Source organism: Pteropus alecto, unplaced genomic scaffold, assembly GCF_000325575.1.
Source record: "Pteropus alecto unplaced genomic scaffold, ASM32557v1 scaffold13, whole genome shotgun sequence".
Classification (NCBI taxonomy): Eukaryota; Metazoa; Chordata; class Mammalia; order Chiroptera; family Pteropodidae; genus Pteropus; species Pteropus alecto.
Window position 1 is genome coordinate 3,594,500 of NW_006434373.1, and position 27,735 is coordinate 3,622,234.

At 35.6% G+C, this 27,735-nt stretch overlaps 1 protein-coding gene across 3 annotated transcripts in view; it reads right to left on the minus strand.

The window, feature by feature from the left end:
- Positions 1-19,592: 19,592 nt before the first annotated feature.
- MYO16 (myosin XVI) overlaps positions 19,593-27,735 on the minus strand; it is a 516,601-nt gene continuing 508,458 nt past the window's right edge. For all 3 annotated transcript variants that reach the window (XM_006909366.3, XM_015587388.2, XM_025045004.1), the window contains one exon: positions 19,593-20,999. In XM_006909366.3, the coding sequence (XP_006909428.1) occupies positions 20,772-20,999 (228 nt within the window). In that variant the 3' untranslated portion in view covers positions 19,593-20,771. The remainder of the gene's footprint in view (positions 21,000-27,735) is intronic.

The following is a 27,735-nucleotide window of genomic DNA, read 5'->3' on the forward strand; positions in this document are numbered from 1 at the left end:
ATTCATGTAGTAGTGTGTATTAATAGTTTATTCCTTTTTATTGATGAGTAGCATTCCGTTGTATAAATACACTGCCATTTGTTTACCCGTTCATCTGTTGATGAACATTTGAATTGTCTTTAGTTTTGGACTATTACAAATAAAGCTACTATGAGCATTCACGTGCAAGTCTCTATGAACATTTGCTTTTATTTCTCTTGCGTAAATATAGAAGAGTAGAATGGTTGGATCATATGATAGATGTATATTCACATTTTTTAGAAACTTCCAAATTGTTTTCCAAAGTGGTTATAACATTTTATATTACCAACAGCGATGTACGAAGTTCAGACCCCTCGACATACCAATACTTGATATTATCAATCTTTGTAATATTAGCCATTAAAATAGGTGTGTAGTAGCACCATATTATGGTTTTAATTTACCTTTTCCTAATGGCTAATAATGTTGAGCATCTTTTCACATGCTTATTTGTCATTCATATATCTTCTTTGGTGAAGTGTTTGTTTAAATACCTTTCCCTCCATTTTTTATTGGTTCATTTGGTTTCTGATTACCAAGTTTGAGAGTTTCTTATATATTCTGAATACGTGTATTTTATTAATACGTGATTTATGCTCTTTTGTATTTATAATCTCTATTGCAATGTGCATAAACTTTTAGGACTATTATATACTCTTAATCATTTGAGACTTTAATAAAATGACTTTCTTTATCTTTGGTATTCTTTGCTCTGAAATCTATTTTGTCTGATATTAATGCAGTTACTTTATTTTTATTTTTATTGGTTTTAGCATAATGTATTTTTTTTTACTTTTGCTTTTAATTTTTTGTGTGTGCCTATATTTAAAATACATTTTTTTATGCATCATAGAGTTGGATCTTGGTTTTTTTGTCTAATCTGACAATCTCTATCTTCTGATTGGGGTATATAGAGCATTCTATACTTAGTGTGATTATTGACATGATTAGGTTTAGGCGAATCATCTTGCTATTTAATTTTTTATTTGTCTTATTTATTCTTTTATCTAATTTTCTTTTTTTTCTGCCTTCTTTGGATTGAGTATTTTTTATAATTGTACTTCATCTCCTATGTTGGCTTAGCGGATATAACATTTGTATTTAATTTGTTATTTTAGTAGTTTCTTTAGGGTGTATAGTATATGTTTTAACCTTATCACAGTAAAACATCCACGATATTATGCCAGTTTATACATACTACAAAAATCAATGTATGCTTCCATTTTTCCCCTCACAACCTTTGTGTTACTGTTGGCATACATTATACTTCCATAAATGTTATAAACCCCACAATCTGCAGTTAATTTTTTGTTTAAATATTCAGTTCCTATAAAAATATTTTTAAAATAATATAAAGTATCTTCTATGTCTGTCTATGTAATTGTTTCCAGTGCCCTTTGTTTCCTTATATAGATCCACATGTCAATTTGGTATAATTTTCCTTCTGCCTGAGGACTTCCCTCAGCATTTCTTGTAGTATGGGTCTGTTAGTGGCAAATTCAGCTTCTGTATAACTGAAAAAGTCTTTATTTCAGCTTCATTTTTTATAGATATTTTGCTAGTTATTGAAATATAGATTGGTAATTTTTTTTTCTTTCCAGCATTTTAAAGATGTTGCCAAGCTGTTTTGTCATTTGCGTTGTTTCTGATATCTACTATCATCCTTATCTCTGTTCCTCTCTGTATAACCATCTTTTTTTTTTTTTTTCTCATGGCTATTACACTTTTTAAATAAAAATCACTGTTTTTATACAGTTTAATTATGGTGTACCTTGGTACAGTTTCCATTGTGTTTCTTGTACTTTGGGTATGTTGGGTTTCTTATTTCAGCAGTTTTCTTATTTACATCAAATATGGAGAATTTTCAGCCATTATAATTAAAAAAATTTTTTTTTCTTTTTCCTTTTCTTTTTTAGAGAGTTCAGTTGTGTGTATTTTAGGCTGCTTGCAGTTTTCTAACAGCTCAGATATACTCTTTATATATCTTTTAATTCTTTCTTCAGTGTTTCATTGTGGATAGTTTTTAGTTCTGGGTCTTAAAATCCATTAACCTTTCTTCTAAATGTATAATTTGCCATTTATCCCATTAAATGTATTTTTCATTCCACACATTTCTAAAATTTAGATTTGGTTCTTTTTTTATGTTTTTTATATATCTACATAACTTTTTGAATACATGTAATATAGTTATAATTGTATTAATGTTTTTATGAGCTGATTTTCATCTGTGTCATTTCTAAGTTAGTATCAGTTAACTGATTTTTCTTCTCTTTATGGATTATATTTTCCTGCCTTGTAATTTTTGATCGAATGACCAAATAGTGTGAATTTTATCTTTTTGGGTGCTGTGTATTTATGTATTTATATAAATATTTTCCAGCTTAGTTCTGGAACACTATTAAATTATCTAGGAAACTATTTGATCTCTCCTTTTTATGATTTATTAGGCAGGATTGTAGTAGTCTTCAGTTTAGCCTAATTATTTCCCTCTACTCAGGCAAAACCCTTCTATGTACCCCATCTAATGTCCTGAGATTTAGGAGATTTTAGGTCCAGTCGATGAGAACAGGTATTAGTCCTGGCCCATTATGATTGCCAGAGTTAATTACTTCTGATCTTTGGGTAATTTTTTTCCCTAGCCTTGGGTAGTTTTTCACATGCATTGCATGTCATTAATCAGCTGAATCATTGAGGTGGGCTCTCTGCAGATCTTGGATTTCTCTCTCTTTACAGATTCCTCCTGTCACTCTGTCCTGTAACCTGTGGTCACTTAGGTCTCCCAGCTATTCTTCTCAACTCAGAGAGTCCACCTAGATCCACCTCAGTTCCTCATTTCTGACCTGTGGCTTGGAAACTCTCTCAAAACAATGTGCTAGGGAAACTTTAGAGCTTATGTTAATTGTTCCTTATCTCTCAAAGATAACTGTCCTTCATTGCCTGATAACCTGTGTCTTGAAAACCATTGTTTTATATGTATTGCTCTTTATTGATTGTGTGACCTTGCCATTCCACCTTGGACAGAAGCAGAAGTCCTGTCAGGTATTTAATGTTATATTAATAAATTTGTATTCATTTTTTAAAAGTCCCCCTACATCCATACCCATGTCCTCCAAAAAGAAAAAAAAACCCTAAAATCTACTAAACTAATGAACAGATTGTGATCTACATGCTAAATGCAATAATGAGTACATATTTTGGTGGCATCTCACACAGTCCAGAAGTTGGTCATGAAGCCATGGTGTTGGAAACTTCCTAGAGAAGGTGACACTTGAGTTGTTTCTAAAGAGTAAATAAGAGCAAAGATGAATGAGGAAAAGAGAGTAAGGGGCAGAGGAGGAAGCTAAAGAGAATCTAACTGCCTTTTAACAGCTTATTTTCTATGAGGCGAACAGACTTTATTATAAAAAAGAACATAAGAAAATAAACATGTATGATCTGGCATTTTTGTCAGGGAAAAAGAAAGGGTGGGAGAGACAGTACATTTTAATTCAAAGTGACCTTTCCAATTCTTTCCAAGTTCAAGAATTGGAAAGGTCATTTTGAATTAATGTTATGTGGTAAATAATGACCAGTACTGCACTATTTGTACAGTACAAAGAAAAAAGAGAAGGAAAAGGAGAAGTACGAGAAAGATGAAAAGAAGAAAGGCGAGATTAAAACTGTAGCTTAGTGAAACTGTTCAGAGCACACTAACGAAACTTTGTCTTAAATATGAGAATGATCTTTTATAAAAACCAACTTTTCCACAGACTCTTCTCCAGGTTTTGAAAAGACATTGAGTTTGCCTCCTAAGTGGTGAAAAGACATTGAGGTTGAGGACCCAGGTAACATACTACCTGAGTCCCCCAAATACCACCTGGGTTACTGTCAGGTAAGAATAATTACCTGTTCTTCCCATCACGCTTCTGCTTCTCAAAGACTTTGTACATCTTTGCTTAGGTTAGAGTTGGACCCGCTGACACAAAATGAGGCCTCATTTACTGCTGGCATTCTACTCCTTACTCACTTTGGTATAACTGTCTGTAGACATCACAGATTTTCTCTTTTCTCTTGACAGATGAATTCTTTTTGCTTTTCTGATGTTGGTTTATGTGATGGTTGCTGTTTGCTTCTCTTTTTATAGAAGCAGGAACAGAAAGGAACAGGAGGGATGAGTTTCAGGAAAGAAGCCCCTAAAAGAGTATAATCACCTGTCTCCCTTCCATGCTGTCCCTTTTTTAATGCTCTGGGCCTCTTGATATCTAAGGCTCAGAAGAAAAGTGGACACATGATGCTCAGCCTTGCTTACTTCAGAAAAAAAAAATCCCGGGAATCGTAATGCAATAATAGGTCTTATTATTCCTTAACATTTAATAAAGCCCTCAGTGATAGACATTGAACATAAGCTAGTGCAGTATCTGCTTTTTGAAAAGCTGAAGCTCAAAAGACAGACCAGAGTAGCCATATGATACAGATGGACAAAAGAGTGAAGAAAATAGGAAGGAAGGGGGACAGAGACAAATGGCCAACTCATAGATCTTTTCTTTTTTTCCTACAAGATTATTCTTCTGGGTAGGACCCCAGGACATTCTGAAAGGGATTTTTTCTTTGTTCCATTTGCTTGTTTGTATTTAATCAAGGTTTGCTGTAAACAGTGAAGCCAAGCTTCTCTTAATCACGCTTGCCATTAGGGGGTTTAAATACAAAACTCCTACTTAAAATTACAACTATACTTTGATGAAAAACCTTCCCAACCCACTTCATTTTACATTTTTCCCATTGGTTTTCTAAAATAGGACTGGAAAGTGCTAATAGAGTGTTTTGGAACTTAGAGTTCTTTGTGGTTTTCTAAGTCTCAAAAAAAGTCAGTCCTACTTACTGCCTTATCACCACTAATCAGGGCTTATGTGTGACTGGAAAATTAGAACCTTCACACGTGGTCTCATAGAGACATAGAGGCATGGTCTCAGAGAGAAAACATCTAAACATTGATGTGATTATTATGGACACAATATTCCCCTGTACCCATGTGGTTCTGGAAGTCATCCAAGTTATTAATAGCTATGGTGACGGGACTGTACATTATATTGTTTCCTCATCGACGAGAACGGAATGTTAGGCTGTGAGGATTGTGACATGGAAACTATGTGGGTTGGCTCTGATGTGTTTTATTTTCTCCTTTTGAGGGCTTTCTGTCTTTTGTGCTTTTTAACCACTGCTTGTGGGCAAACATCTTCGTGGATGATGAACAAGAAATGATCTCATGGAAACAGTCTGGTGGTGACCCACAACTGATTTAAAATAAATAAATACATTGATTACCCTCCAAGGTATACAGAGGATGTGAAGTGACTTGGTTCCCCTAGTGCTGGTTTGATCCACTTCAGAGGATAAATCTGTACCTCTTTATACTGTATCATTGGGTTGAAATGCCTGTCCCCTCCTAAGCTGGCCTCAAGATTTTCATTTTATCGAAAAGAGAGCATTTTTGTTGCTACTGAGGTTGGAATTAACTCAAAAAGGGGAGCAAAAATCTGGATGGCCCCAGAACCCACCCAGCCTCTCAGACAATAGCCACCTCTGGGCACAGGAGCACAGTTAGTGCCCGAGCAGGGCAAAATGAAGAGATGAATAAAAACCACCAAAAAGGATAATTTAAAAAAAATCTGAAATGGCATAAAATAATTCACTCCTTCATTAGTTGTTAATACATTTCTTCAATTGTTTATTCAAAAGGACTTTTGCATTTAGCATACAAAATTTAAATATTTTTGGAGACATTTTACAGGACATTTTACATTAAGCTATCTCATCACTTCATTTATTTCTGATTCCTTTATGTTTTGAAACATGGTATATGAGAAACTGGGAAAGCACCCGTCCTCCTCCTCCATGGTTTAGAATTAATTTATTATTATTTCCAAGTAACTTATTTTCATAATGGCTGGATTTTGATGCTTTAGCAGTATTTCTGCTTTATTTTACTCAACAGTGCAGATTGTTATATAATCAAGACCTGGAGCTCTGGATATTTTTTTTTTATTTTCTATTTTATAAACCCTGGAACCACTGTAAGCTTACTACTTAGTAAGTGTTCAAAAATATCAATGGCTGATTGCATCAAGGGGCTGAGTCATTCCCTTTGGAATTATTACTTAATTCATTTGCTTTAGCGGTTTTGTATTTTTTCCCATAATAATAATTGGAGTGAAATAACTATTATAGATAATGGTATAATAAATTAACTTGAAAAAAGTTATACTGTCTGCCTAGTTTAATTTCAGTTTTAATATAATAGTTTATGTATTTTTAAATGTGCAATGGGATTTTTCAACAGTTTTGATTTCAGGATCTTCTTAGATTATATGGAGACTCATACACTAGTTTTTAAAATTTTCATTTTATAGTTCTTCCATGATTTTCGAATTTAAAATACTCTTTGGACTTGTCACAAGTGTGGCTCTATCTTCCAAAAAGCATGCATTTCAGAGCCTTCGGATTTCCTCCTAAGTTCCCCACTTGGTCAGGTTGGATGTTCTTTTCAATTAAATCATCCTTTAAACTTTACTTGCAGTTTTTAAAAGATAGTTTTGACTTTGATAAGCTTTGGCACTCTGAATTCCTTGTGTTTCTTTGTCTTTTTCCTTGGGCTTGCCGGAGGCAAGGTCTAACACTGTCAAATCATTAGGGGGAGGGCTTTATTTCCAATTTCAAATCATTTTTATTTTCATCATTCAAAAAGAAATGCCGTGTCTTGGGGATGTGTCAGTGCATACTTTGAAGACAATGGGCTCATGTTTCTAGCACAGTTAATCCTTGAAGTCATTTTTCTGTGTTTTTTTTTTCAACTTATGTATGTATTCTTAAAACTAACTTTGTTACCTTGAACGAGTTTCACTCTTCGTTCTGATTAGAAACCGCCTTCTGCTTTGGCATCTACCATCACTTTTATACTTTTGGTTGGGTCAAAATAATCTTTTGGCTATTCCATCTCATTTTCTCAAAAATGTCAATTTTCCTATTATCATAAGAATTATTACATTGTAGAGCTATCATTTAGAAATTTACTATACATCTTAATACCTCTCTGACCCCAACACACACACACACACACACACACACACACACACACACACACACACACACGCCCGTGCACACTCACAGGTATGTTAATTACTAAGCCAGGACTAAAACCTAGATTCCTATAGTTAGAGTCTAGTGTTCTTTATGAATGAATGAATATCAGACTCTTACACTCTGCACATCATAGTGACTGGTCTATTAATTTTATTTTTCATGAGGTAAAATAAAATAACAAATAAGACACGTATGTATTCTTTCTCTTTCTTTACCTCAGGGCTGTCTGAAATCACTTAAGAAAAGCAAAAGGTAAATATTTTTTTTGCCATTTAAACATCTACAGATAGTTAAATAAAAAAGCAGTAACTCTAGATAAAACAATGATAAGTGATGTTTGTACAGTTCACATGTAGCATTTAATTTAATACTCACTTTGTGTATGGTAGATATAAATATTACCCTGCTTTTATTGTTGAACATAGATCATGACAGTTGGAAGAATTTTTCATATTTAAACCCTTACGTATAGGAAAGCAATATATTTTGATGCCAAATTATTAACTAACTAGATTTCTTTCTTCTTTCCCATTTTCTTCTTTATTTTCTTTCCTCCTTTTAAGTACAGTTTTAATTTCACCATCTTTTCATAAATGAATATAATCTATTTACATTTACTATGATTTCATATGTGTCTGGAATCATTCTGGTATTCTTAGTTTATGCTTTTGCTCTACCATACTTCTTTGTTGTTTATTGATGCTTTATTTCCTGTCTCTTCATTATTTGGTTTTCTTCTCCAAGTTTGGAATTTTTCCTCTTTTTGTTTGAAATGAAAACTATCTATATTACTTCTTGCAGTATTTCTCTTAAAATTTTAATATGAAGAGCTCCAAATTTGGTTGATGGGAGCCCTTTCAAGCCAGCTCCTGTTTTGTGTTGACATGAATACTTCCTTGTATTCTGATCCCACAGATCTCAGGCTCATCTTGTATTTTCTTTGCCACAGAGGTGAAACCTGCCATTTTGAAACTTAGATCTGTGTAATAGGTATATTCACTTCTAATAGGGTTTATTATTTTTATTGAGTTATTGATATAACTCGATAAAACTGTTTTTAAAAATAATAATACCATGTTATCAATAGTTACTAAGTAAAGTTCAAGATTTCTTTGAAGTTCTTTTTGCCTTTGGACTATAATAAAGACGTACCGTTAAAACCTTATTTAAAATAACTTAAATTACTCTTTTATTGTATATATTTGATTAGTAGAAATACACATTTTGGTTCATTTGTATCTATAATTAATTTTAGGATTTACTTTTTATTATTTGGATTAAGTTTTACCTTTTAATATATAAAGAACTTAGATGTGTCAGAATTATATAAAAGGGATATTCAGAGATTTATTATTTCCAATTCTCTTTTTAAGATCATTTCCACCAATCTCCCAAAATATTTTATTAGATATGAATCTATCTTATTCTTGTTTCTCTCTCTTTTTTTTAATGACAGAAAAAGTAGCACATCACGTATATTTTTTGGTGGTTTGCTTTTTTCACTAAATAGTGGATCTTTGAAATCACTTCGTACCAGTTTGTAGAGCTCTTTCTCATTCTTTTTTAAAATAGATGCATTTTTATAACTTTTTAATAACTTATGAATGTTTGCAAACCTGATAGGTGAGAAATTGCATCCTTTTCTGTTCTTAAATTTGAAATAACAGTAATTTGTAACAGCAGTCTCCTTCCTGGACTGACTAATTCTCTCACTTTCCATAAAGTAGGCTCAATTGTTCATGAGCGTAGGTACACCTTTGTATATTTTTGTTCTTTTTCTAGTTCAGTCACAAAACAATTCAATATACTACAACCTATGAACTCAATTTTAACATTCATTGCCACCAATACACTCTACATAAAAGTGTAAGTAAAAGACAATAGAAAAAATATGAAAAATTGGAAAATACAAATTTCCTTATTTTCCCATCTATATTTCTATATCTATCTATCTATCTATCAATCTATCCATCCATATTATCAATATTCCTATATCTGTCTTCCTACTTATATACATAGATGTATACGTCGTAAAGCAAACAAGATATATTGATAGTAAATTCAGTGCTCATTCTGAGCTAATTTGATATTTCTAAACTGATAGTTCTAACTAGCTTTTTTTCTGACCACTTTCAGCCAATCTCATAAGTAGCCAGGATTCTTTTCTAGTGGAGCACTCCAACCCTTGATTTTTGAAAGGTCTTGGAATCTTGCATGTGTAGAGTTGCTGTACTCTATTATTATCTACTTTATACAACCAAAAATATTTATATGACCAGTAGGATTCCTTGATTTAAGACATTCTTATTCCTAATCCATTGAATTTTTCCATGAAAATGACAGATGGCTCAGAATGCACTGTTGGTTCATTGGGATCAGAAATCCACCACAGTCATGTGACATGTACATCAATGGAAAGATTTCTTCCTTGTGTCTAAGACCACTAAATTCAAAGAGGTCAGTGTGATATCACAAGAACTCTGTGAGTGTGCTATGTTCTTTAAATAAGGTAGGAATATAATCTCATGGAAAAGGAAAGGAAGAATATCACCTGCTAGTGGGGAGGGAAGGTTCAAGAGTTTGGTGGTTTTGAGGTATTCAGAGTAATTAATTTCACTCATTAATCATTGTTCCAATTCTTTGAGCCTCACACTTTAGCAAATAATGCCTCGATCTTGAGTTCTGTGAGTCTGCACACTTTAGACTTATGATCAGTTAATGATTTTTTACTGTATCTGCTTCAAGCTACAAGAGAAGATATTCTTGAAGATATAGAAGCTCCCTGGTCTCCTGACTATGACATGAGCTGAGAATGAAATGCCCTGAGTTTTTTGTTCTTTACTTTTGTGATCTTTAACACAAATGAAAACAACAAAACATGGTCCATAACCATTGTATCTCTGATTTCTGCCATGCTTGTCTATTACAGTAGCCTAGAACCCCTTCGAAGCCTTCCCTTCATTGGGTACTTTATTTCCAACAATTCCAGGGGATGACTTAAGTATCTCCTTCATCACTGGATACCATGCAGTGACAGTGTCCCATCCTTTAATGCTAGCAGAATCTTTGCTGCCTTTAAATCTAACCAGGTCAGATAACATATTTCAGATTCTCGTTTCCCTGAGAATCTGTTGTGTGTAGCTACCACTGGTACCAATTACTGTACCAAAGAAGGTTTGGATGGGGAAACAGCCAAATCTAGCTAGTTTTCCCCAGATTTTTCACAGGATATTAAATGACTTATAGAATCTTAGGGAAGGCTAAAGAATAGTCTTTAAATTGAACATTAAGGATTTCTGTACTCCAAAGCTGAGGAAGATGCTAAGTTTTTGAAAATTAGGAAGATGTTTTCAGAATCAGAAAGTAGCTCCAGAGCCTCCTCCCCACCCGCCACGTTGGAAAGCTGTCCTCAAAATTACCTACTACATACTTATGTCAACATAGTTCTGATTGCTCCAACAGCTGTTTCTTTGTGTATTATTTCTTTCTCTTGTTGAAGTTATTGTCATTCTTTTCTTTTTTTCTTTATCTTTTCTTTCTTTTTCTTTTTCTTTTTTTTTTTTTTTTTTGCAAATTTAAATTTGGGTTTACTGAGAAAATGTAATGAGCAGAGAGATAATAGAACACACTTAGCTGCCCACTGCAGTGTCATAGCTTAGGTCAGGCATAAGATGCTATGTGTAACTGGCCATGCTCCTTTCTATACTTTCATAAGAAGTGGGCAGCTGAAACCATCTACGCAATTATGGGACAATGAAAACATCCAGGTTGGGAAGGTGGTTTTGTTAGAAAAGGCACATTTTCAGAGCCCACTGGTTAAGTTAAATCAAACCTGTGGAGCCTGTGGTCTCAAGGGCTATTTGTAATACATTATCATTCTATTTTATCTTAAAACTGCCATCTCCATTTTATGTATGAGGTTAAAGAAACATGCCTAAGATGGGTCATCACTGTCAAGTGCTTATAATCTAGTTGAGGAATCAAAATGAGGACCACTATCCCAAATTTGTAGACCAGGTTCAGACAAGGTGGTGATGAGACATAACAGGAAGCAAATGGGCTGGGCAAGATTTGTCTTTCCCACCACGGCCCCAGTCTTTGCTTTAGACCTAGAGGGGCCCATGTGAACTCTGTCACAGTGACAAGTTTTGCGACTCATGATTTTGCCTTCATCCTTTACCCTGAAGCAGTTAAATGTTGTGCTGAATTTGTTTGCACTACTACTTTAGGGAAGGAGTGAAATGCATAGCTGTGATTTCCATTTGAGATTATTTTCATGGGAAGCTGGGAGTGCTGAAATTGCTACCAGGCAATGTTCCTTCTTGACTAGTCTGAGTAGCCCAAGGATCCCTGCTACCTGGGGCACTATCGTTCCCTCTTAATGAGCCTTTACATGCACTGATCTTATCAATTCTGCTTGGCTGAATTTATTCATTAGTAAGTAGTAAGTCAATGTATTCTGTGGGCCAAAGACTATTCTAGAGTCTGAGGAACACCAAGATCTCTTAAGTCCTCACAGTATAGTGATAATGATAGAAATTATGATACCAGTTGACAGATGCTATGGTGAAGGTATATGCAGAGGACTTTGAGCCCTTGGAAAGACAGAGGCGTTTAGAAGAATACAGGACATCTGAATTTCTTTCTCATTTCTAGGACATTCTACATTCTAAATAGGGCAATATACTCTTCTCCTCATCCTATATCTAACCTTTTATGTTTCAGTATAAATACTATTTTAGAAAATATTTTCATCATTCTTTTAAGTAAATTGTTTTCTTTCAAATTTTTCTAATACCCTGCACTTCATCTCCATAGTACTTGACAACATCACTTTTTAAATAGTTATATGTAGAATTATTTGTTTAACTTCTTTCCTTCCCACTAAATTGTAACTTCCTAGGAACTGGAATTGTATCTGTTTGAACAACACCACATATTCAATGCCACGTATGCAGAGGAGGAGTTTTAGAAATATATGATTAATTTTGAATAAGTGAACTTGCTTTAGGTGTCCCATGAATAAAATAAAAGAATTTTCACAGAGAAAGTTTCACTGTGAATTTGGTACCAAAATATAAGTTCTTTTAACCAGTTGAAAAATGCCAGTAGAATATTTTAACTAATTCAGTCTCATTCTCATGTTCATGGCTAATCCAAGATGAGAATGCAATTATACTCCCCTTCCACTGCTCTCTCTTTGCCCTCCTCACCTGGCTGATGAGAGGAACAAGAGCCTCGACTCTTTCTCAGCTCTACCAATGCCAAGCAGGTGTATAAGCAGCCATGCTGCAGCAAGGAGGGACACTAATCATCACATACTACTGCCTAATACTCACAAAATGAGTTATCCACTTTACAATTTTCAATGAGCAGAAGTTTTTGAATATGTGACCTTACTCCTGTAAAGTCTATTAAAAAAAAGGAGATATATAGAATCCTTAGAGGTGAAAGAAGAAGAAGAAGAAGAAGGAGAAGGAGAAGGAGAAGGAGAAGGAGAAGGAGAAAGTATTCAAGAAGAAAACATTTGTCTGATATTTGGAAGGGTAGTTTTAAATTTTGCAATACTTGTCACATTGATTTATTTTCTAGTGGTATACTTCTCAGGTAAACGATTCCATTATGTTTCTGAAAGCATAGACCACACATCAATTGAATTTTCTCATTGAGAGAAAATTTGTTTTCGCTTCATTTTACCTGGTTTTAATGGCCTGACAGGAGCCATGGGAAGCCTAATTTGTGATTAAGAGATAGAAATTCAAGTCAATTCAGTGTTAGGTAAAACTTAAAAACCTGTAAGCAAATTGTAGACAGAAACTTTGAACCAGGAATAGTTATAAATGAAAATATCAGTATGACCTGACACTAGCATAAAGCAAACTACTATCTAAATACTGAGAATAGCACTGAAAACAAAAAATTAGTGATATATAATTTATATCTGTAAAAATTATAACCTGTAAGATTGTCAAAACCCCAAGACCGAAAAGGTAAACACAGGGAGAAAGAAAACAATGAGTATTAGAAATTTTCCAGAAAAAAAACAAAGCAATTTTGAATGTGTTTTCTCATTATTGACCCTCTCTGAAGCCAGACATATAGTGTACGTATATAAAAATGTAAAGTTTGGGTGGATACTTTTGCCTATATTAAAATTGGGGTGCTTCCCATGCAAGCAGAAGGAGTTAGAGCTATGAGTTCCCTGGTTTAATGCAGATTATAACTCTTGGCACTCAGTTTTATCCAGAGGAAACCTTTTGGTGACATCATTCTGCAACGTGAGTGCAGAAGACAGTTTGAAATGTGTGAGACATGATTTCTCTAGTTTCATAATGATGAAAATGGAGAAATCCATTTTGGGGAGAGGGCAATATATACCACAATTTACAGCAGACTCCTTTAAGCAGTGTAACTGGGGTAAGGCCTGTCTGAACTAGTGGAGACTTATTGAACATTTAAGGAAATTACACGTTTTACATACTTTTAAGGATATATCTGTTATAGGGTTTAAGACTGCGACTCTTTCTGCCTCAGTTAACTCTAAAACCCTAAAATGACAGTGGTTGAGACATTACAGTGAATGTGAGACTCTCTCTATAACATATGAAGACTTTACAAGGAGAAGAAACAAAAATGTGTTTCCTGTCTCCTGAGCCCCTAGACAAAATAAAAGATATGAAAAGGGATCAGAGAGTAGATTGGGAAAGATTGATGAAAGATTTCTTTGGCCACACTGAAAGTTCCCATGACCACTTTTAGGAAGGGGTATGGGATGCATTCTAGCTTTCAGTGCTCTTTAGTAAAAGGGGCTTCGCGAGGACCCCCAGAGAATATGAGAGAATGTGTTTATGCATCAGGGAGACACAGAGAACCAGTACCTTACCTAGGCCTAATGGGACTCAGCCTCAGCGTGTGATACCCCTGGAGAAACCTTGAAGACTGGGGTTTACTTGCTACCTGCTTTGGAGGTGGGGCCAAAGAGTGTTCCTGCACTGGGATCTGCCCTCCCTGCTGGGGTCAGTGCCTTATGGAGGCTCTCCCAATAACAGATGTGGGCCACCTGGAGGAGTCAGCATGGGCATGTCCCGAGCAGTGTGGCTCAACTTTACACATGCATGTGAACTATCTGCAGGTCTTGTTAAAATGTGAACTCTGATTCAGCAGTTCTGGGAGTGGGGCTTCCAGGTGATGTCATTGCTGCTAGTTACTAGAGCACACTTTGAGGGGCCTAGAGCACTGCCTGATGGAGTCTCCTACAAAGATTAGGGAGATCTCAGGGAAAAGAGGCATTCTTTTTGATGTCCACAGACTCAGGAGGGGGTCACCAACAGCAGTGAGAATAGAGATGAATTAAATCGATCTGCTCAGGATTTGGTGAGAGAGAAAATCCACAAGGAATCCCCCAAGAACCTTCTCCATCTCCCACAGAGAAAGATAGCTTTGTTCCACCGCTAGGCCCAGAGCAGGAGCCACCAGGCAAATGAGAACTTTCCCATCTCTCCACTCTCCCTCTACCCATCCTCACTCTGTGAACTTCCCGGACCAGCCACGGAGTAATCATGGGTCTTTGGCAAAGAGGTGGGAAGGTGGCTTATAGATGTAGGGAGATTCTTCATCTTATGGTTGGTGGAGAGTGAATGGCCCTAGGCGACTTCTGAATGCAGAAGGAAATGAAAAGTGGAGTTTAAATATTTGTGCGAGGAGTTCCCTCCCTCATGTAGTGTGACGGAAACTGGTTATTCTTTTTCCAGATGATTTCCCTTTCTTCTTGATCATATAGCAGGCCTGTTTCTCAGCTTGCCTTCCATTTGAGTCAGTCACACCATGCAACTGAGCTCCGGCTGATGGAACGTGAGCAGAAGTGACGTGGCAGGCTGTGATTCCCTCATGTACCACCCTCTGTGCTCCAAGCCCCACATATTGGCTACACAAGGGACACTCCGAAGACCAGAAGGAGGTTGGAGACATGAGATGGAAGAACGCTTGATCTCTGGGTGACTGCTCGGGGAGTAGCACTGGGAGAAAGCTAATGGGAGAAAATACAAGTTTAGAAATACAAGTTTACTGTGTTAAGCCACGACATTCTGTGGTGTGTTAAAACAGCCAACTTGAGTAACTAACATGGGTAGGGGTGGAAGCTCAAGACAAGTGAGACAGCTGTAAGTGAGACGGGGTCACATGCCAACTGTTGGTATAAAAGGAGATACAGCAACGTGTACCTTTAAATTTCTCTGAGTCAGTGTGAGCACACTTTTGGCTTTTGAATGCTCTGGGGAACGAGTGCTCCACTTTTGTCGGGTTTGCCTTTTCATCGGCGGCTGAAAGGCAAGTAAGTGTTCTAGTGATCGATAATGAGACAGTGTCACCTCAAATTGCCTACTTCCTTACCCTTGGCAGTCTTTAGTAGTTGAGGCCAATACTATATGGATTTCCTGTGGCCTCTCTTGTCTTTTGTTAGGGAACTTTTCTTGCTTTTTAAAATATGGAATGTTATCCTTTTATAACAGCCTCTAAACCTAAGGGAATAACAACAGTTCTCAAATTGCAAAAGTTGCTGAAGAAATATTTGCCTTACAATTCACATGTAGGTACAACATATTTATATTAAAAAAAGTATCCAAAAAGTAACTTTTGTAATATTATTTTATTCAACAGTGTTGATGAACAATAATAAGGACTCTGTTAGGCGGACCTGCTCTTTCTAACACAAGCCCTAGTTTAATTGAATTCAGTTTAATAGATCCCAAAAAATAGGATCGGTAAGAAAACCTCTCTTCAGAATGTGACAGAATTTATACACTTTTCAACTAATTGTTTTAGATCATGGACCTCCAGCCCCTTTGTTTGCTGAAATCTTAAAAGATCAAAACCTCAAACTGAATTTGGTTTTATTCCATTTTTCTTTAGAGCTTTGATCTCCCTCTTGGAATTTATCAATAGTTTCATTCTCTTTCATTTTCTTTAGACTTTAGAAACTAAGTGGTGACATCAGGAAAATGTCATCTGGGTAAGCTCACAGCCTTCCTTTGAAGCAGCACATGTTCCCTGGGGCTATAGGAAAAGCAAGCTAGCAGATATGCCAGGATGTCTGTGGATGACTAATTCAAAGGAAAGAAAAGACACATTTAATGCATTCTTCTTATAAAACAACAATTGAAATGAATGCATAGATTTATTCACCTTTAATATTTTTTTATGAGAAGACATCAAGATTTTCTTCTGCCATTGTAATGATATGGTAAACTAAATAAAATCCGTATTATATTGTGCTGATATCAAAGCATACAAAAATATTTTAGGCAGAGATTCTTTTAAATTTCACAAGTGATCTGAGAAATTAGAACAGGTGAAAGAGATATATGATAGGCATCTAATAAAACTTACCCTTTGAAAAAGTCATGCTTTTACAAAGCATCCTGGATTTTAGAGAAACTTACTGAAATCATAATAATGGAACATCCCAGGGGTTTGCAGTACTTAGGTAAAGTAAAAAACTACAAAGGTAATTCTTTCCAGTCTGTAACTCAGCATGCTACAACCCTTTGCTATGTGGGTATCTTTGTAACTCAAATGGGTAGAACATTGTAGTAGAATTTGTTTGATAAAGTCATTGCTTATGAATAAGATGTAAAGAAAGTAGTAGGAGGTGGAGGATATAGTTTTAATTTTTTGAAACCAATGCTGTTTTGGGAAAATATGAGCATAGTAGAGAATTTACCGTTGCACAATAAATAGAAATATAGTTGTTTTCATCTTCATTAAATGGATATTTATGTGCAATTAAAAACAATTTTAAAAATTTAATGAAATTACACTAAACTTTTACTTGGAACACAGTTGGGGCTCTTTTTCCTAACCAATTTAAGAATGTTTCTATTGAAAATTTTCTGATAAAAATTAAAATAAAAATAAATCCTATTAACTTCTAATTAAAGATATACATATAAAAGTTAGAAAATAAATTAGCAATGCAGAGTGTGAAATGTGTCTCATTCTGGAACATTGTGTAACAACTTCATGCCGTTTATTGTGGTATGAGTTGAATTTGATCTCTGGCTAGAAATTGACGGCAATAGAATTTTGACAGAAATGCATCCATCCTTTCAGACTATGGAATTCAAAATACAGTTTTTGTCCAAGTTGTGTAATTTGTGAAGTTCATTTATAAACCTAAGATTTTAACTTGTTGTTGCTTTTATTGGGTAGATTTATGTTAGCATAATTCTTCTAAATTAGATACCACTATTTAAGAATAGTAACAATACATTTTTCCACTCTAAAAAAAATACATTTTAAATCATTTTAACTCACTATATATATTTTTGTAGTTTTTTGAGACCCCTCATAAAGCATTTTTTTTTTCAAAGCAATAAAGTTGGGCAGTGTTTGAACATAGGGTAATAATTCATACCAATTATATTGCTAAACATAAGGTCTTAGGCCTGATACTATATCACAATTCATACTTTATGGCCTGATAGCAATTAAAGTACCCTTTTGTATATTTTGCGAATATACATAATTGTCGAAATCTTGCTTATATGGAAAAACATTCAGTGCTTTATTATGTAGAATAGTACTTCTGTTTATTTTCTTGATAATGTTATAATCATTAGAAAACCTTTCTGAAAGTACCTTTAATACACACACAGACTTGGATTTTAGCTCATATTTTTTCGTGACTATTAATATTGTTGCTACTGTCATGGTTATTAATGCTTTTGATTCCCTGCTGATTTTTCTGTCATGTAAGTAGAACAGGTACAATCAGATGGTTCTAAAGTGGTGATTAACACACACCTGAAATCTGCACTGAGTAGAAAACAAACAACTATAAACACAGAAGACCTTAGTGTTTTAGGAGTTTGTGTTTTAGAAAATCTTTAAGGGGTTTGGCCTCTAGCTTTAGAAGATCAACAAATGTTAGATGAGGCAAAGTGATTACTAGACAGATTAAATATTTACTATTTCGTGATGGTCATGGCACCTTTAGTAAGTGATTGTCAGGTTCAGCTTACATCTATATGAGCCCTAAACTGTGACCATGTTAGTAGAATAAAGTGATGTTCTTCAAATCCACATGTACTTGGGACCTCTTAGTTTATCTGATCTTTCCCATCACAATTTCACACAACGATGTATCTCCAAAAAGGTCATTTAATTTGAAGTTTATAAAGATATATTTCAATATAATAATTAGAAAATTTATGTATAGCAAATAAAAATGTCATAGACTTTGGAATCATAAAGATGAGCAGTTATATTCTGACAGCCTTCTTAAAGTTCTGAGTTTTAATTTCGGGATGATAATTCACAGATGATAATAATTACCATGGAGACATGTGTGTTAGAAATAATATGTGCAGAGCACCCAGAGCACCAAAGACATCCCGGCAAGTGCTCAGTGCACATTTGAAACTAGTTCTCACAAGGTAAAATGCTTGAACAGTTCACTGTTCTTTCTAGTCTAAATAAATATACTGTGTGTGTTGGGGATGGGGAATCCAGTTCAAACTTTTAATTTAACCAAGATCTCGAAGTCCTACAATATGCAAGCCATGGCTAAAGAAGTTGTGTATATGAAAGAAAGTTGGCTTCTTCTGTTGCTTACTGGCTGAAGTTAGGAAGTCAGTCATCAGGGATATTGAGGGGGAAAAGGCAGACAGACTGTGGGGCTTGGTTGTCGTTAAGCTGGAGGTTAGGTGGAATGCCTCCCTATGATTGTCGGATGGCATCAGTAATTTGCCAGTTAACCATGGATTAACTATGTCTTTTATTTTCTGTATTCTTATGCTTTGACATCTGGGACTTGCTGACCCTGGAGGAACTGTCTGTCTTTCCCAAGGCTAGCCAAGTCCTAGAGATAGTAAGCAACTCCGACTAATCCAGAGCCCACAGCCCAACCACCCTCTTTATTGGTTTCTCCAGGGCACTATCCCCCTGCCCAAGGCCAGGTACCAGATAACCAGATTCAGCCTCTGAACCCCAGGGACTGCCAAAATTATTCGAACTCATCCATTCCATGCCTACATGCCCTGCTTCGCCCATTCCTTCCCAAGAAACCACGAAAATTTCTTCAGCCCACTAGTTTCCTCACTCTGTCCGCCTCCTGACCAACCCAGGTACTTCATGTAGCCTCCCCCGGACAGTGTGGGATTTGTGAATACAAAAAAAACTGTCTTCTTAGTGGCAGCCATCTCTTGATCTGTTGGCTTGTTATTATTCCTAAATAATGAACATATCATTCCTAAAACTGACATATGCCTACATAATTACATCTAAAAGCTTTATCTGAAAACAAACCACTGGAACCTTAAGCTTGCAAAATGTTGTGAAAATAACACATGAAAAGAGGCTGGATGAATGAGATCATTTAATTGCTCCTACTTCTCTGATCAGGAAACAAAAACATTCATGGAAGACAACAACAATAAATACATAAAACCACAGAAGAACATAGTTGTACCCTTTTATTGGCACAGTAACTTTTCAGAGGCTGGTATGAATAAAAAGTTCCAAGTAGCAAGACACGATGATCTGATGTCACTGCTCAGAACCTCCCAACAGCCAGCGGAAGCACATCAATAAACAAGGCAGTTGCATTACAGGAGGGTTGAGGATATACAGTAGGTGAGCCATGCAGTGAAACTCTGAGAGGACAATTGTCTTGTGATGCAGCAATACTGCTTGAACCAGTAAATCTCGGCGTGCTTATTTGTACTGTAAAGACCTTTGAATGGATGTGACCCTTTCATTCTACCAGCTATGAATTTGAAGCCATACATGTTGAGTGACGGAAAATTTCCTGTAACCTACGCTGAAGTTGGGAGATGAAATTTAAGTAAGTAGCTCACAACCCCACATATCCAGAAATACGGGGCATAGGAAGGAACTGCCTCCTAATCAATGAATGAAATATCAAACATAGGACTCAGTCTGTATGTTTGCGGGCCTTGACACTGGCAAAGCTAAAACAACAACATAGTCTTGAGAGTTTTAGGTATTTTCAGTTAAAAAATGGTAGGTGAAAGAAAAAAATGTAGAAATGATTTTTTTTTTTAATCTGTATTTTGAAGAAAGGGAGCACCACCAATTGCATAAAGTTATAAAAAACAGTAATAAACATGTAAATAATTTTCAGGTATGTAATTCCAATAAAACACAAACACCTACAAAGAAATAAAACATATGTCCTGTAGAGTGTATTATATTAAACGATTGGAGTACAATAAACGTGGGGTCGGACTATATAAAAACAAGTGTATAGTGTACATGGATCCTTCCTCTCCTCCACCACTCTTCCTTCCCTCTTCCACCTCATCCACACTTTTCACAGCCTTCCTTTAGTACCTGGGGGTAGCAGAGCCCTATAACCATGGAGACTGAAAATCAGAGTGTATTCCTGTAGAATGAGTAAGAACACACGCACACACACACGCGCGCGCGCGCACGCACACACACACACACACAGACACACACACACAGGGAATCTTGTGTATTTAACTTCTCTGTCCTGTGCTTTTCTGTGTAAATGTGTGGAGAGAGCACCCAGCATGTATCAGAGGCAGCCTTCTGTCAATGCAGCCTGGAATCACTAGGCAGTTTTATCCTGTGAGTCAGTAGTTTGGACCACATCAAATGGTAGTGTCCCAAAACTCAGAAGGCAGCCTGCTGCAGGAGGCCCCTTCAGGCTTCTTTAGAAGAGTCGGCTTTTTGCAAGGAGGCGGGGGAGGCGCTCTGGGCTCTGAGTGCTGCAGTATTTGCTGCCAGTCTTCTCTTTCCTCGCAGAGCTTCCGCCTCCAGTCCAGGAGTTCCTGCAGGGCCACACTTTCATTCTCTGAGAGCCTCAGCTGATGGATTACCTGTGGGAGGAAAGAGGAGAAAAAAGGAGTAGCACCAAATATGTACTGTGAATGAGCAAGAAATAAAATAGCAACACCTGGATGCCAAGGGTCTGGATCAGGGCTGGACCAAGCACTCCCTATAAAACCTCCATTTGCACTCAGCAAATGGCTCCAGCTAGATTGGCTGTGAGCTGTTGAGTTAAGATGATAAGCAGAACAAAACATTTAGGATTGGTACACTGGTTAACACGTGATTTACCTCCAGTGACACAATAAAGAATCAAAAGTCTGTTTGCCTTCTGCCTTCGATTATTATATACATTCTTATGACACCCTGTACTTTTTCTTCATTTAATTTATTACATTTGTAACTCTGTCTGATGTTTTTGGATTTCTCAGGTTTCACCCCATTCTAGGATCCACTTCGTCTGTGCACTGTTACTAGCCAACATCTTTTAAGGTAATGTGACCCTATTCTGACCACCATGTATTAACTCAAGGATGGACCCCCTACTCAGGAAGGCCCATTTCATAGTCAATGTTAACAGAGGACCACAGGAATATAAAAACTGTTTTAAGAGTTAGGTGTGGCAAGGGACAGCCTCTGAAATATCAAATGAGCTTAGTGGAGGCAGAGTAGCTGTGTTTGAGGACACCTGCAACCTCACTGGTGTGTCAGTGCACAGATTTTGTGTCAATCGAAGCAGTGACCTAAACGAGCAGCTGTGTGCTCTCTCAGACCTTGAGACCACAGAGATAGGAATTTTAGAGGCCTTTGCAGGAGAGCATCAAAATGCGCATTTGTATTAGCCACTTCCTCTAGCTTCCTTAGGGCACCGGAAGAAAGATACCCTGGAGATTGAGCTTGCCCCCTGATGCAGCTAGGGTACTTTGGGACAAGTAGGTTGGTTATATTGCATTGGGCTCCCTCTTTTGCCAGCAACCAGCAATTTATAACAAGTGGACATTGTAGAAACCAATTTATCTGTTAATTCTAAAGTGAATATGCTGATTTGAAAAATGAGATTCTGGACATGGACAACAAATGAGAATGGGAATATTGGAAAGGATTTAGAAATTTAGTTGGCTCATCCCACCTTCCAAAGCACCTACTTTGTTCCAGTGCCACTTCCTTCTTCTTTATCAAAACAAAAGAGAATAAAACAAAGCAGGACACAAGTGGTTGGCTCTTACGTGGAAACATACACTTGAAAAAAGCATGGGCAGTCAGTGATCCATGGACAATTCTAAAATCAACACCTTCACCTGGGTACCCGAGCCTATGGTTTACTCATTTACTCGAGGAAGAAAATTTTAAAGCCTAGAATCAAGAAGATGGGCAGAATGTCGAAAACGTAGTGTTAAAACACAGAAGCAGGGAGGTCAAACCCATATCCAGAGCTCATAAATTTTTGGAGCTGATTTTCAGCAAAATGAATTTTCCCAAATTGAATTGACAAGCAACCAGAAAAACAAAAACAAACAAACAAACAAAAACCTAAGTGTGGAAAACAGGACTGTGATTGTCCAATCCCTGAAGTAATCTCCAGGTATCAATAGAAAGTGAGCGGCTGCTAAAGCAGCATGTCCCACTTAAAGGATATCTTTCTCTAGCCTGGAGGTTACTTCAGGACCTGGTAATGAGGCATTCTCCTGCTTGGAAGGGTCTTGTGGAAGTCAGGTTGCCTTTACTGTCAGACAAGTGAGCCAAGAAAACAGGGTGGAGAGTGTACATAAAACTTACTTATTTAATAAACAATTTAGAGTGCTAAATATGTGCCAGGTACTTCTCTAAGCACTTTACAAATGTTAAATCATGTGATTCTCCTAAGAACTCTATAAAGCAGTATTAGTATTTTATAGATGAGGAAACTGAGACACAGACAAGTTAAGAAATTTGCCCAAAGTCACATGGAAAATGGTGGCACCAGTCTAACTTCTTAACTATTACTTCACACTGCTATCATTTACCTAACAATTGTTGTCCAGGATCTGATATATGCTAAAGACAAGGGTCTCTGTACCACCTTCATTTCTCTTCATTTTCTAAATAGTATTTGAATGAAATCTGTATGTTTTCTTCACTAACATATTTTAGTTCCTCTATTTTCTCCACTAGTGTATGCAGTGTTGATTCCATTTAGCTTCAGTCTCATTTACTTTATGAATATTGAATATCTGTATATATGTTCCTTGGCACATATTCAGCATATAATAGCAACTTCTGAAAAATGCTGTGACTAAATTTATTTTTATGAGAGAATATTTAATCGATGGAAGGGTACCTCTACAATCTCAGTTGATTATTTCCCCCAAACTGCTTTGAGATATCATCTTTCTTAAGTAATACAATTTCATAATGATCTACTTAGAAACAAAACAAAAACTTCTACTTCTGCATAGGATATTGTAGGTCATGGCAAGTTATTGTTCCCATCACAAAAATGATAAAAAATGGATCAATTATAAAAAATCATATTTTTAAAACATCATAAAACTCCGGCAAAAGCGAGAACTAGAGATAGTAAAATTCTGGATGGAGACACTTTCTGAGTGAACAGAAAAAAAACCCATACAATATTTTACAAGTGCATGGGACTCAAGACACAAATTGGAAACTTGAGGATCTTCAAATGCATGGCCACTTTCCCAAAGGGAAATTTGTTAAGTTCTTCAACTGTATAAATAAGCAATGCCTTGGGCCAAAAGCTCATAAAAAGTAAAGTAGAATCTTCTACAATGATACAGATGCTTCAGAAGCAAAAAAAAAAAAAAATAATAACAGGAGAGATGATAGCCTCAAGCACCTGACTAGTCTCATCTTCAAGACTTTCAGGCTTTAAAACTGAGTGGGGCACATGGCTGGAGAGTGGGGCCTGGAGCTCCAAAATGCAGAACTGAAGCTACTGTAATGTTTCAGTGCCAAGGAACAAAGATCTGACAGGTTCTCAATCAGAGATGATCTCCCCCTGCCTTTGCTTCCTACCAGAGGATGGAGGAAGCCTTTTAGGTAGAAAACATTACTTTAGCATCTACAGTTTGTTTACACACAATGTATACTGTACAATCAGAAATTACTATTCATGTAAGGAGTCTAGAAAATTTATCAAAGATCAAAAGACAAAACAGATTCACAGATGACCCAGATTTAAAGTTAGTGGATAAAGATTTTAAAATACCTCTGATTAAATGTTTAAGAGAATAGAGAAAAAGATGGACAAATAGAAGAAATGATGGGATAGACGTAAACATAAAAAAAGTACCAGAAGTAGAAGAGATATAAAGAATATGGCAAACCAATCTTCAGAGATGTTTCCAAAATTTGTGAATAGCATCAATACAGACATTTCAGAAGCTCAGCAAACCACACAAAAGATAAGCACAGACACCATCATCAACAAAACAAACACACACAAGGCAGATGATATTAAAAATGCCAAAGGCCAAAGAAAATATACACAAAAAGCTTTAAAAAGCCAGAGGAAAAAGACACATTGCCTTCAAAGGAAGGACAATGAGAGTGAAAGCTGACTTCTAAACAGCAACACTGGAAGCCATAAAACTAATTGCAGGTTAAAGTATTGAAAGCAAGTAATTCAACCTAGAATCCTATACTCAAAAAAAAAAAAAAAAAAATCCCTCAAAATTAAAAGTGAAATAAAAATGTTTTTAGACATTCAAAAATGAGAAAATTGGCCATCAAAAGTCTTGCATATATATTTTTTAAAGTGAAAGAAAATTATCCCGAATGAAAAAATGAAAGTTTAAGAGATAGAGACATCAGAACTAAACATGAGTAAATACAAATTATATGCTTGCAATGTCTCATAGACTTTAAATTATATGTAAAACAAAAATGGATGCCAACAATAACTATAAGAGGGGTTACGTGGAGTTAGAGATTCTAAGGTTCTAGAGTTAGGAATATGGTAAAAGTAATAAAATCTGTTAACATGTAATAAGTCAAGGATGCATGTTCATTCTCTAGTGAAACTACAAAGGACTAGTGAAATAATGTATAATTAATAAGTTAATATAAGGGAAACGTGAAATAATAAATATTCAATTAATCTAAGCAAAAGCAAGAAGGGTATAAAAAGAATATACAAATGGAGGCCGACTCCTAACAAAACTGAGTAAAGCATAACTACTAGACAGACAATTCAAATCTCTACCCAGCAATTGGCTTTGCTCTTCCATGGCCTGATGACATGTGCTGGATTTATCTTCGTGTTGGTGTGAGTGTACAACTCTGTCTTCATACAAAGAACAAAATATATCCATTCTTCTCAATCCTAAACTCTTTTCAGCAGCTTTTCATAATGACCAAAAACATATACTAGGACCTTCATAATAGGAACAGATTTACAGTTAGTCACTGCATAGAAGCAGTGCCAATCCGCTGAGAGTGACTTTCAGTGGCTATTCATATGAACTAGAATTGTGGAAAGAGATTTTGATATAAAATGTCCCAAAGCCCCCAATTCAGTGCTTCACTGAAAAAAAAAAAATGCTCTCTATCTTTTCAAAGCATTTCAATGTTTATTAAAAATATCTGAATTCCCAAGTATACTATAAAAGGTGAAACTTATATACACAAATCATTAGAAAGCACTTTCTTAATGAGGATATTGATGTCTTGAATAATGTATTGAGTAGAGAATCAACAACCGAGAGCTTTCTGTGGTTTCTTGATAAGCGAAAATTTGACTGATGTTTGCAATAATCAGCTAATGCTCAGGATAAACCCTTTCATTGAGAGATCCATGGAACTTTAAAACTTTATTTTCTATTATGGAGATTAATAGATATTGAGTAAAATCTAATAGATATATAAAGATAGTTGCTAGAATGGCATAAATGAGATGTTAAAATATTAATAGTATTGATCTTCATTTAAAAAAAACAAAAACAAAGAATCTTCACTTGTTCTGTCTTAAATGAAGGTTAAAATTCTGCGTATGATAGGTCATTACTTTCAACACAGTAAAGTTCAGAGGGCATTTTAAAATTACAATCTGAGAGACAATAAATAGAAGAGCATAAGATGAGGATAGTATGCCCTGACTAATGATGTCTGCTTTATTTAGATGTATTCAATTTATTTGGTTGTGAGGCATAAGAATCATATTTGTTACAGAAAGTGAAACAGCTTTAATATTTTAGAATCGCAAACAAAGACAACTATAAATCCTACTTAAATGGTGGTCAAATAATATATAAGCAACAGAAAATATTTACAATATTCCTCGGCACTGTAAAAATATCTAACTCGATGTTACTCCATTTTTAAAAATTCCATGTCCCATTGCTAATAACAAAAACCCTCACAGGTTCTCTTATTATTATTTAATATTTCACAATAAATTAAATATTACCATTAAAAAGGTAATAATAGTTTTCTAATAAGAATTTTAGTTTTTATATTGAAAAGGAACCATTTCTTTTCATAAAGATAAGAAACGACTCCGGGGATTAGGGATGCTGCTAGCAATGTGGTCTTGGAGTCAGCTGGCTTCACACCAGGTCTCATTTATCCGAGTTTGTTTGTAGAACAAGGATGCCATACTAGTGTATTTGAACTTAAATTTTGTTTTCCATGGCTTTGAAAGATACATTTCCACCCCAAGTCACCATTTCAGATAGCTAGTCATTTGTTTTATTTTCTGGCATGTTTTACATAATAGTGTTGACATGCAAAATTATTTTCTTTCAGAACCAGAAGGAAAGTGTTATAACTGGAAAAGTAAAAAGCATCCCACAGCTATGAAACTTTGGAAGTCTACATTGTATTTCTTCTGTCTTCTATGAATGTGACAAATGCCCTGCTTTTAAAAGATCTTTTGGACATGTAAATCACACAAGTGTCTTAAAGTGTTGCACATGGCATAGAGAATGAGTGAGCTACAAAGGGGGGGTTATTTTTTAAACTTTTTCTTTTTTTATCATTTACCTGGGAAAGGAAGTTCTATGGAAGAGTCTGTAGAGACTTCAAAGAGGCAATAACTTTTCATTTAAATTTTGAAAAATGAGATGGTCAACTAGTTGGAAAAGAGGGAAAGAAAAGTCAGGAGGAGGTGTTTCCACAGGGCTTGATGTAGATAAATGCCAGTAATGACAGCGACCTTCATCTTTAATAGGGAATCACAAATCTATGATGACTTAGAGGTTGGTTTGAGAAGATGGTATGGCTGACAAACTCAAACTCCTGAGTCAGAGTGCCTGGATTGGAATACTAAATTTGCCACCAAATGGTTGTATAACCTTGAGCAAGTCTATCAGCTTTTTCATCTGTAAAGTGGGATTACAGTAATAATCTACCTCAAAAGGATGAGTGGGCAAGGATTACATCAGTAACTATGTGGGCTACTTAAAAGTGAGTGCTCTGTAAACGTGGGCTAATATAATTTTGTCATTGTTAGCTCTTTGCCTTGAGAAAATCTCTAAACATTCTGAATTATAATTACCCTGATGACTCAATCAGACACTGTTAAATGAAAGCACTTCTTACAATTTATGATCCTATAAAAATATAGTTTTTTCCTTATTAATAAGAAGCGCTTCAAATACTGAGCAACACACTGGATTTATGGTATAACTATGATTTCCAAATGATTTAAAATTAAAACTTATACAGGAAGAAAATGATGAAAGATCTAAAGGTTTTTTAAATTTTAGGAGTAAGATAAAAAAGGTATACAAATACTTCACTGAGTAATTTAAACAACTGTTAAATGTTTTTATATTGAGATTT